At 44.3% G+C, this 10,914-nt stretch overlaps 1 protein-coding gene across 1 annotated transcript; it reads right to left on the bottom strand.

Moving 5' to 3' along the window:
* Positions 1-226: 226 nt before the first annotated feature.
* On the bottom strand, positions 227-10,481 carry slc6a1b (solute carrier family 6 member 1b; the record flags this gene model as incomplete). The annotated part of the gene is made up of 14 exons (XM_079747238.1): positions 227-346; positions 2,741-2,908; positions 3,438-3,538; positions 3,766-3,868; positions 5,489-5,620; positions 5,896-6,008; positions 6,646-6,770; positions 7,514-7,617; positions 8,164-8,298; positions 8,776-8,908; positions 9,061-9,170; positions 9,586-9,686; positions 9,846-9,977; positions 10,238-10,481. 14 exons carry the CDS (start codon positions 10,479-10,481, stop codon positions 227-229), a joined length of 1,821 nt encoding a protein of 606 aa, XP_079603364.1.
* Between the last annotated feature and the right edge of the window lie 433 nt (positions 10,482-10,914).

The raw sequence follows: 10,914 nt of genomic DNA, 5'->3' as shown, positions 1-10,914 counted from the left end.
TAAACTCTGTATTATACAAATGAACAAACGGAAAGAAAAACCTCAGAATGTCGCTCGTAATCAGGTTGGTCTCGCACGTCCCCAGGAGGTAGGTGAATAAAAGCAGACGTCAGAGTCTGGTGGTTGCTCCCAACCTGTGATTACGTTTTTCGCTTCTTTTTCTTTCTCTGCGTGCTGCAGAATGCCGTTCGAGCTTGTTCAGATAAGACATGCCAGGCAGAAGGTTCTAGATGTAGGCTTCTTCGTTGGCTGGGTTCTGACTCTGGGTGTCGGCCGCGGTCGGTGTCTCCCCTCCGGTTACCTTACCCCTCAGCAGAACCACTGGCTTCACCATCATCCGCAAACGCTGAAGAAGAGAGATGGAAGGCGGTCAGCAACACTTAGTAAACCCCACGCAATGTCTTGCATTGTCACCCGTGATTAGCAATTATATTTAAAAAAGAAATAGAATTACCTAGCCTGCCTTAAAATTGCAGTTAGTTATTATCTTCGCCTACATCCTGTTTTCAGGAAAATCCCTAATGGCTGGTCGACACTACACGATTTCAGCCCGATTTTGCCCCGATTCGTTCGTCGCAGACAAATTTGCGAGTCGTACACGATTTTGAAAAGTCGGCGATGAGACAAGGTCTTGCAATATGACATGGTTGCAATCTGCGATTGTTTTCGTCTGCGACATTCGAAAACCCCACGACGAAAGTTTGGCATGGCAGAAATTTGGGGTATCGCATGACGTATCCATTGTTGACACGGAGGGAATCCCGCAAACAGCTGGAGCTCACTGGCAGTGTTTACTAACTCGTAAAGAACTAACTAGTAAAGTAAAGACTAATAGAGATGCGCGGTTGGCGGTCATACCCGCGGACACCGTGGATAATCCACGGGTTGGGTGGATTGCGTGAAAAAAAGTAATGCTTGGAGGAATTGCGGGCGGGTCGTGGTTGAAATAAATAAATAAATAATAAGTAGGTAGGTTAATAGGTTAACATATTGACTAGGCAAAAGGCAAACTGAAAAAATGGACATTATATTTTTCTTTAATCTCCCTGCTTCTGAAATCTCCGCCCAGTGCTCGTCCGTTGGTTTTCCATAAGCATACCACTATGTGATCATCCCTGCTGCGTATGCCCTCACACATTGTTGAAATCATATGCTGGACGCTTAATTCTTCTTATGTGGCTTTTAGTTAATGATCGGGCTATAATAAGACCACGTTTGCTAAGTTCGCTGACAACAGGTGACATATCATCGTGGTTGGACATTTTAGCGAGCCGACAGGCTTTTGTCGGGACGCGGAACACGCAACTCAAAATCGGGATGACATTACAGCTCATCTGCGCATCTGTGCTAACTAGACGTGCCTAAATGTGCCTGTGAACGATACAAAGTAAAGATTCTAGAGCATCGCACCCTCGAATCTTGTAGTGTGGCTAGTCTTTCGACGAGACAAGGCCCGATTTCCTGGCTCTGTGATCACATAGTGTGACATGTTAAATCGTGAAGGAATATCTGAGAATCGTGTAGTCTGAACCAGCCATAAAAGGGGCCTAATGGGGTGTCATCAGACTCAGCTCAGATCCACCAATCGGCTACCTTCAACCAAGGCCCACTTCTACCAAAATTCCTTGTCGGAGGGATGTGCTCTGCTCAGCATAGGGATAAGCGATCGTCCTCAATAAACTCGATAGACTCTTTCATAAAGAAGAAAAGCTATCTGAGTTCAAAATATTATGCACATTTGGAACCATCAAGCACCATAAAAAACCTAATTTTGCCGTTCCTTTCCCTATTTGTTAGTATGCCCTTAAATCCTCGTCCTACATCATCATGAAAACGAAATAAAAAAATCACTATATTGGCCAAAAAAAGAAAAAAGCAAGAGGAAAAAAGCAAGACCCGGGGCCAGATGAGGCCCCGGGGCCTATGCCACAGTAGGCGTCCACGTGGAGTGCCTGTGAGAGGGTGCATCCGCCTGTGAGCAGCTCACTAATCAGCTGGCTGATTGCTACAATTAGACAATCAACCATCAGCTGGTGCTCAGGGGTCTGACACCTGCACATCGCCCCTGACTGCCTGCTGCCGTTTGCCAGCAATCACAGCCCACTCGAAACATATCTATGGTGGAGCTATAGGGAGATCACAACAGGGCTGTATGGAAGTTTGGTTATTATTCAGACCGTAAAAATCAAAGCTAATCTACGCTTATGGCAGAAACGTCATTACCCGCTATTGATTAAGAGCAGGTTAGCAATAAATATTGAATGTACGGCTGAATATAAATAAGTGTAATTTATTGGGATCCCGGTGTCTATTTTATGGCTGAAAGGCAATATGTTGCAGTAAAGAACTAATTAGAATGCTTATTTTTATAATCCTATTCGTTTTTTTTCCCCCCGGTCGTTCACGGCAAATTATAATTTTTATCAATAAGGCTAATAGGTTTGATGATTACTCAAGCAGTACGCTTGGTGAAGAACACCCATTTCAATAATGCATGCAACAAATTAACCCACCGGATAAGCTGAGGCTTTTGCAGTTTCTGTTTCTCGCTGCCACATTCCCATGTCTAAACAACCTCCTATTTACAACATCTCTTATACAAATGAAAACACGTCTCAATCCAATCAACCCAGATACTACTTATTGTTTCCCTCATGCAAAACTAAAGCATAACGTCTAGCAGAGACTCCTGGATCAGGCATTCAGGTAAAAGGGTACGCCTGATCAGACAGCGTCCTACCTCTTTGTATGTGCCCTTCAACGTGAGGAACATGTATCCCATGTAGCCAGGAATGAGGAGCATGGAGGAGAGGGCCATGCACCAGCCCACGCCCTGACCCCAGGCAGGGAACACGTAGTCGCCCATGGTGAGGGGAACCATCTGCACCGCGCTGAACAGGAACACTCCCTGGAGGAGGCGCGACGGCACACGTGGAACGATTCGGACTGGTTGTTTCACTATTACCAGTACTATTCATGTAATTGTTCATACACATTGTTTATTCCTTTGGGCTCAATCCTAGATGGCTGTCTGAAAGCGACTGTATGCCTAGTATAATACTATACGATGGATGTGTGCCTCACATTGTGTCAGATATAGCTGCTTTCTGAAATGTATCACATTAAAACATTAAAGCTTATACGAAGCATAACTTTGTATATTAATCATGTGCTACCATGCCAACAGCAAGTTAGTAACGATAATTAGCAATTTAGCAATCAGCCATCCATTTACTCTTGGTAAATGGTAAATGGCACATCATCAACTATAGAAAACACGAGGGAAATCGTGGTACACTTTAAAACCAAAAAATAACAACTCAAAACAATGAAATCCTCCTCTGAAAGCGTTCTTGGGGAAGAAAGACCAGATTCCCAGAGAAACAGCTGGTAGAGAAGTCCTAACGTGCTCCAGGTGTACGGTCAACTGTACTTACAGCCACAATAAGAGGAGTAAACACCACCCAGCATAACTTCCACCAGATGCAGGGCTTGTAGCCAATCATTTCCTCGATGTTGTCATAGAACTTATTGACTCCTGAAATCAAAGGAAAAAAGGACACATTAAGGTGTTTGGAGGGCTGCTGAAATGTATAGTTCCTCATTGATTCTCCATTTGCTTTTGTCATTTTCTGCTGCGATAAAATTGAAGTGTAGGGAGACATTTTATTAACGAAATTCACATGAACAATATAATATGATCAATACGACTGGACTCTAGGGACTCTGGGGGGGAGCCCCCCTCCATTACCACACATGGCTTACCATAGAACCAGGAAATGGAGATGCACTCGAAGAACACCAGGAACAGCAGGCACATTCCACTGGCTGAGTAGTAATCAAAGAGCTTAAACACATACAAGCCACCCTGGACAAGGAGAGAAGATAAAACAGAGAAAGAAAGAATGAGAGAGAGAGAGAGACAGAGACAGAGATAGAGAGAGACAGAAAGAGAGAAAGAGTGACCGGTAAGGACAAAACAAGGGAGGTGTTGAGTGTTGTTATTGTACAGTACAAAACAAGTCTAGTGGAATGACCAAAGACAAGAGTACCAGTCCAGTAATAGCAGTACTAGTGGTGGATAATGGCGGTCGGGTGGGGATGGTTGGTGAGCTAGCCCTCTTTAGTATGGCTGAGGATGGCTATTTAGGCCAGCGCAGCCTCCCTTGTGGACCAGTTATCAGAAAGAATTAAATTTATCTAGAATCTTTCCTTCTGCAAAAGGGTAATTATTCACTATTGGTGAAAAAGTGAATAAGCAGGGGCCACCTAAGGATCCCTGATGGATCCCCTCCATACACTGCGTAGAGCTTGGAGGAGGAGGAATGGTTTGCCCAGAGCAGTGATTAGGGCAATTGCCATGGCTCCCGGGACGGGGATGTGAGCATGATTTGAATGTGATGTGGCAGGTGAGATGAGATAATGCTTTGGCCTCTGGTGTAACGTCACAACCTCCCCCTTGTTGATGATGATGGCTCTCTGGCAGGAGGTAGTAGGTTATGTGTTGTGGTAAAAAACAAAATGTATGTCGGAAATCTAATATAATTCAGCAATTGTTTTACTTTTTTCATGATCCACTTAAATATGTTTTCAAAAGAATACTGTACGTGGTTTCATTCAGACTCATTCCCAAATGTTATGGCATTGGGCGGATTCCACCATGATCTACGATTCCCTTCAGCACTGGTCTGTTGGTTAATGCTTTAAGAAATAACCCAGCAACTCAGAACATCTACATCCCTCTCAGGTTACTAGGTAACCCTGTAAGGGCATGTTGTTTCTAAGTCTTAACCAAAACAAAATATTTAGATGTGTCCTGCTGGACATCATGAACAGAGGTGTCGCCATCTTTTTGCATGTGAAAAATGCTTCATGTTGCCAACAATGGATGGACCAACACATCACGCAAGGAGTTCTGAACACCCCATCTCACCAACTCTCCAGCTAAGAAGCGTCCAGCTTTAGAATCGTACAGTAGTATGGGAACTGGACTCCAACCCAAGCACCTGGTTTAAAGCCCCAATGCTGGGCAAGAATCCAACCTTGTGAATGCCCTGGACCGAGACAATGCCAAGCTCCAACAGTCCTGAAGTACCTTCAAGGAGCTGAGCCTTTATGTCCTGACAACCACTGAAGAGCTTACAGGGAATACATCCCCCAAATGGAAATTAATGAACTGCCACATTATAAAGATGGTGGTTCTAAGAGGGGTTATGGCAATATTTAAGGTTCTTGTGGGAGCGCAAAAAACCCACGATATGATTTGGCTAAATAAATGGGGAATTTGACCATAACTGAATTAAACATTTATTCCACTAATATAGCATTGGCATGCAAGGACCTTTCTAACTTGCATTTTATGCAAGTTATAGAGTAAGTAGACGATATATAGTGAAGTTATATAGCCAATGTTTTGTGATATTTATAGTAGGAGCACCCAGAATCCGCAGAATCAGAAGTGGAGAACTTATGAGGGGAGACGTTGTACCTGTGTGATATTAGACAGGCCGATGATGTAGGAGACGAGGCAGACTATAGCAATGAAGATCTCCCGGCGTTTCCTGAGAAGATGTGGGAACTCATCCACCAGCGCAGTGATGAATCCCTCCACTGTGCAGAACTGAGGACAACATGGAACAATGTAGATGCCAGGCTTTGTTAAAATATGTTCAAATCATTCCATATTCCTCCACAAATCATTTAACACATTGACATTTAGAGAAATAATGTTGTTATATGTAAGTATGTATTATGTATTAGTGTGATTCTAACCAATAGAATCAAACTAATTGTTGGAGTGACACAATAACCTAAACGTTGCAGGATGCTGCAACCCAACGTACAAGAAGAGCAACATGATAAGCTATCGTCCCCAGTATAAGGTACGGTTCTCACCTGACTGTCTATCCCCAGCATGAGCAGCATGGAGAAGAAGAGGATGGCCCAGAGAGGGGAGATGGGCAGCTGGGTGACCGCCTCAGGATAGGCCAGGAAGGCCAGACCCGGTCCTGGAACAAACACACACACACACACACACACGCACGCACACACGCACACACACACGTGTGACTTGCATGTTCACCTGTAAATCCTCTTGTCTTGTCGTTCCATGTATCATGTTGGACTAAGGATCACTGCTGGTATATGAATGGCAATGCTTCAATAGAAATGTTTGGCCTCAAGTTTGCATGAGTTGATTTCAACATGACTCAAACGACTAACTTGTCCTTCTTAATCATCCCTTCTTGGCAATGCACATGTACAAAAAAGGTTTCCCCGTAACAACGAGCAATCTAGCGTCAGCGCAGATAATAAAGGTTTTGTGTTGTAACATTGCATTGCAGAGATAATTGTAGAAAATCAATTGAGCTTCAGGTTATACTCTGTACAAGCAGAACAATAGCTGACAAGAACAACAATAGCTGACACGGACAACAATTGTACACCTTCCCTTCAGTCAGAATTTGGACTTTGATTAAAAATAACCCCAAATAAATCAATCGTTTTTTTTGACTTTAATTAAACATAACCCCACATAAATCAAGAGATCTTGTGAGCTTCTTCGTTCCGAGCAATTCCAAACAGGGACTTTGTTTGAATTATTTCTCTCAACCACAATTTAAATTGAACATTGATTGCAATTACCTGAGGCTGCCACATCAGCAATGGGCCTCTTTGTTACGTTCGCCATGAAGCCCACAATAGAGAAGATGACAAGGCCGGCGAACATGCTGGTGAAGGAGTTGATACAGCACACAATGATAGAATCTCTGCAGAGAGGAGACAAAGCGGCAGGCAGCCATTGTTATTCCCCTATCAATCCCTTATCATCCTGTCCCACATTTGGAAGTGGAGGGCTGGGGGATGGCAGGGCTGAGTCAGGGATGCCATTTTGCATCGTTTGGCAGAAATTGCAGCCTGGTGGATTTATATTGAGTTTTTCCATTTAAAATGACAGCGTTAAAGGACTGACTGGCTGAAGCTGAACACATCACAAGGGTACTACAGCGGCACAAATATTCCACGATTTAACCTCTAACTCTACATGCTTTTGTCTGATTAGGTACCATGGACAGTAACCAAATAATGCAAATAAAACACAAAACCAAGGCAAAGGAGGGTTAGAAAAGAGTTAGAGTCTGATTGTGTACAATATAGAGGTAAAATAATGACAAAGCCCAAAGCTTCAAAAGTAATCTAAATATGCATTTGTAATGTACACAATGAGCTGCTACCTAGCTTATATCAAATACTATTGCAAAATGTTGTAATTAACTACATTACAACCTTGTGCAAATAAAAGAAGCAACTGTTAATATAATTGTATCAATCATACATTCACATCATTAGGTCTCATATTATTAGCATTGCATAATGAGTGACAAAATCTACTCTCAACTCTATTCGATGTGTCTGTGTCATATCTGACACGTCCTAAAACATACAGGTCGATATTATATGTGCGAAGGGGTAAGAGCACAAACCATGCTGGACATCCCAGCACCGGACGTACCTGTACACATTGTTGTTGAAGGGGTTGTAGCTGCCCAGCGCGATCAGAGAGCCCAGCCCCAGACCGTAGGAGAAGAAGATCTGAGTGGCGGCGTCCAGCCACACCTAGAGCACAGAACACACGACACCACCTCGCATGACATGGGGATACTTCAATGACCTTGTGTGTATCGTTTCTTGGTGTCTGACACAGCACAACACAAGCCGTAGCCAGCCGACCAACCAGCTAGTACGTTGAACCTTCCACAATCTATGTGGTTCAAATTCAGATCCCCACAACAAGAGATTTAAAATGGTCTGTTGTAAATGGATCGTGTGTACAGTATGGCCTCAGGGCTAAAATAGCCTATATCTTGAACCAAAGTACCACAGATGCCCAGAACCCACCCTCGGCAGCTATTTCTTCTATCATGATTAAGAATGCCATACTGAATAAAACACCTTTCCACACCACACGTGTGGATTCTCTCTCTCTCTCTCTCTCTCTCTCTCTCTCTCTCTCTCTCTCTCTCTCTCTCTCTCTCTCTCTCTCTCTCTCTCTCTCTCTCTCTCTCTCTCTCTCTCTCTCTCTCTCTCTCTCTCTCTCTCTCTCTCTCTCTCTCTCTCTCTCTCTCTCTCTCTCTCTCTCTCTCTGAGTGCAGACGAGCATACCTCGGACTCCTTGAGCTTCTCAAAGTTGGGGGTGACGTAGAAGGCGATTCCGTCGAAGGCTCCAGGCAGAGTGACCCCGCGGCAGAACAGGATGAACAGCATGATGTAGGGATAGGTCGCCGAGAAGTACACCACCTGTGGCGGGGGCACAGCACCACAGCGATGGTGAACACCTTGGGGAGGCCAGGATGCCAGGCGGTCCGGCTCTGGTTTGGATTTGGACGCGCTCCTCTTACACAGCACAGAGAGCCCGTAGAGGTCTCTGCTCGGAGGTCAGCTGACAGCTTGATGCTTCTTTAAAGTCGATAAAATTCTGAAGCAAAATATCAAACTATGTAGACTGCATCGTTATGAAATTACAATCATAGTCTGTGATTAATAATGGATGGTTATCATTATTTTTAGTATTATTGGTAGTAGAAGCGGTATCATTTTAATATGTTTTGTGTAAACAAAAAAAAGGCCAATCTGAAACGCTCATTGAACCACGGCAATACTAACGCGTAACTTGATCATGAACCTTAACTTCCGCTATCCCTCTCCAATGTAAAGCCTTGTATGGGTAACACGCCCTGTGTCTTTATGTGAAAGGTGCCTTATTTTTCCACCTACTTTGCCAGTCCAGCTGACGCCCTTCCAGATGCAGAAGTACACCAGCACCCATGCGATGGCCAGGGTGATGGCCAGGGGCACCCTCACCTCCCCGGGCTTCTCCAGGCCCTCGGTCAGCTGGTGCATGTTACGCCTGCCGGGACGCAGCACAATCAGAAGGGCGCAAAACCTGATTTTCTCTTTCCCACTGAGACCTTTGAGGGTCTTATAAGTATACAGTTTTATTTTTTGGCTGTGCCTCGGCCTTATCTGGCCCCAGCAGACCTCCTGCCTAGCCCTGCTTACTCCCAGAACTCCTGCACGGCGCTGGTGAGGTTGGTGGTGTCAGGGGTGCTGTAGTTGGTGTAGCAACGCTCCGTGTTCCAGGCATTGCCACAAGACTGCCACGGCAGCTCCTGCAGGAGGACAGAGAAAGGAAGGGGAAAAAAAGGAAATGAAGGCAGATCTCACATGCTCCATTCTCCGGCTGCCAAGTCTTATTTTGTCTTGCTGTCGCCCGGCCAAGTCTAAGATACTCACCCCATTGGTATATTGGGATTTCATGCTTATCTCATTTATGCATAAAGGGCTGAGCGCCTCCCTGCCAAATGTGTTCATCAATGTGTAGCGTGTGACTCTAATGCAAAAAATCACCGGCTAGGGTCTGAAGAATAATTATTAAAAATTCGGGGGAAATCTAGCAAAGTATAAAGACTAAATAGTATTCCTTAATGTTGTTATATTATTTTATTATATTGAATTATAATATAATTATACTTTGTAAATGTATTATTTGTATTATTATTATTGTCATATATGTTGCATACTTACAGAGGTGAACGAGTTCCAAAGATAATAAATAGCCCAGGAAATGATGACAATGTAATAGATGTTGAGCCAGAAGGAGAGCACCGCCGCGGCCAAACCGACACCTACAGGACAGCAGCGCAGGAGGCCGTCAAATTCTGATTCTGACGCCTAAATACTTAAGGAATTAAATATATCATAACAAACAAAATAACAAAATGTGTTGTCGTTGAATTCAACGCTCTAGTTACAAATACCTCAAGGACTTCTTGGATTAGGCCTACCTTTGAACAAGGGGGCCATTTTCCAGACCCCGAGACCTCCAACAGACGTGTACTGGCCCAGCGCCGTCTCGAGGAGGAACAGGGGCATACCGGCGAATATTAGGGTCAGAAAGTAGGGGATCAAGAAGGCCCCTAGCAGAAGGTGAGAAGTATACGTGTGAGTATAGGAGTACAGGACTAATCGTTACAGACATGTTTCACATTGTGCACCAAATTGATATTGGAGTTGGGGGAGCGAGGTATGTGCGCGCAATTACGCACAGGGGAGAAATGCTCCTCACAATATGTAAACGAACTCCCAGGCCGAAATTGGCGTTCGAGTTGATAGATGTACCTGTTTAAGATCGGGCTTTGTTTGATAAGTTGGAAAATGCAAAGATTTAGGGATTTACCTCCACCATTTTTCCCACATAAATAAGGAAATCTCCAGACATTCCCGAGTCCAATGGCATATCCCACACACGAGAGGAGAAAGTCAAATTTCCCTCCCCATGTTTCTCTCTCGGGAAGATCCTTTTTGGTCTTCTGGACTTTGACCACCAAGGTCTTGGGTTTGTCGTTGGTTGTGGCGGGCGCGTCGATCACTGCCTCAGTGAGGACGAGTCCGTCCGAGGCTTTGGTTCCGTTGGTCGCCATGGTGTTTCAGACGTCTGATGTAATCCAGAATAATGCGCGAGGGGATTCAGCAGCAGTCCGAGGTGACAGCAGCTTCTCTCTCTGGTACCCCAATCTGTCGACAGGGTATCCGATAATCAGCCGGAGCCTCGATGTCTTAGAGGAGCACTAAAATGTGAAACATATCAGATGTTAAATGAGCCAAACGTTGTTAATGGTTAGTTGGTTGAAGGATTAACCAACGTCAATTAAGAGATAAGAGACCTGCCATATTTTACGTGACAAGAGGATCATTAGACTTAACCCAACGTACAATTCAAATAAAGACTTTAAATCCAAATACACAAAGAAAATGCTATTTGGAAAGCCCTTTCCCTGTGCTGAAGGCCTGCGTTGCACGAGGAAAGCAATTTAAGTCTCTAAATGGACCGTCTAACGTTCCGGAGAAAAATCA

Source organism: Pollachius pollachius (genome assembly GCF_949987615.1).
Source record: "Pollachius pollachius genome assembly, chromosome: 12".
Lineage (NCBI taxonomy): Eukaryota > Metazoa > Chordata > Actinopteri > Gadiformes > Gadidae > Pollachius > Pollachius pollachius.
This window is presented reverse-complemented; position numbering and strand designations above follow the sequence as displayed.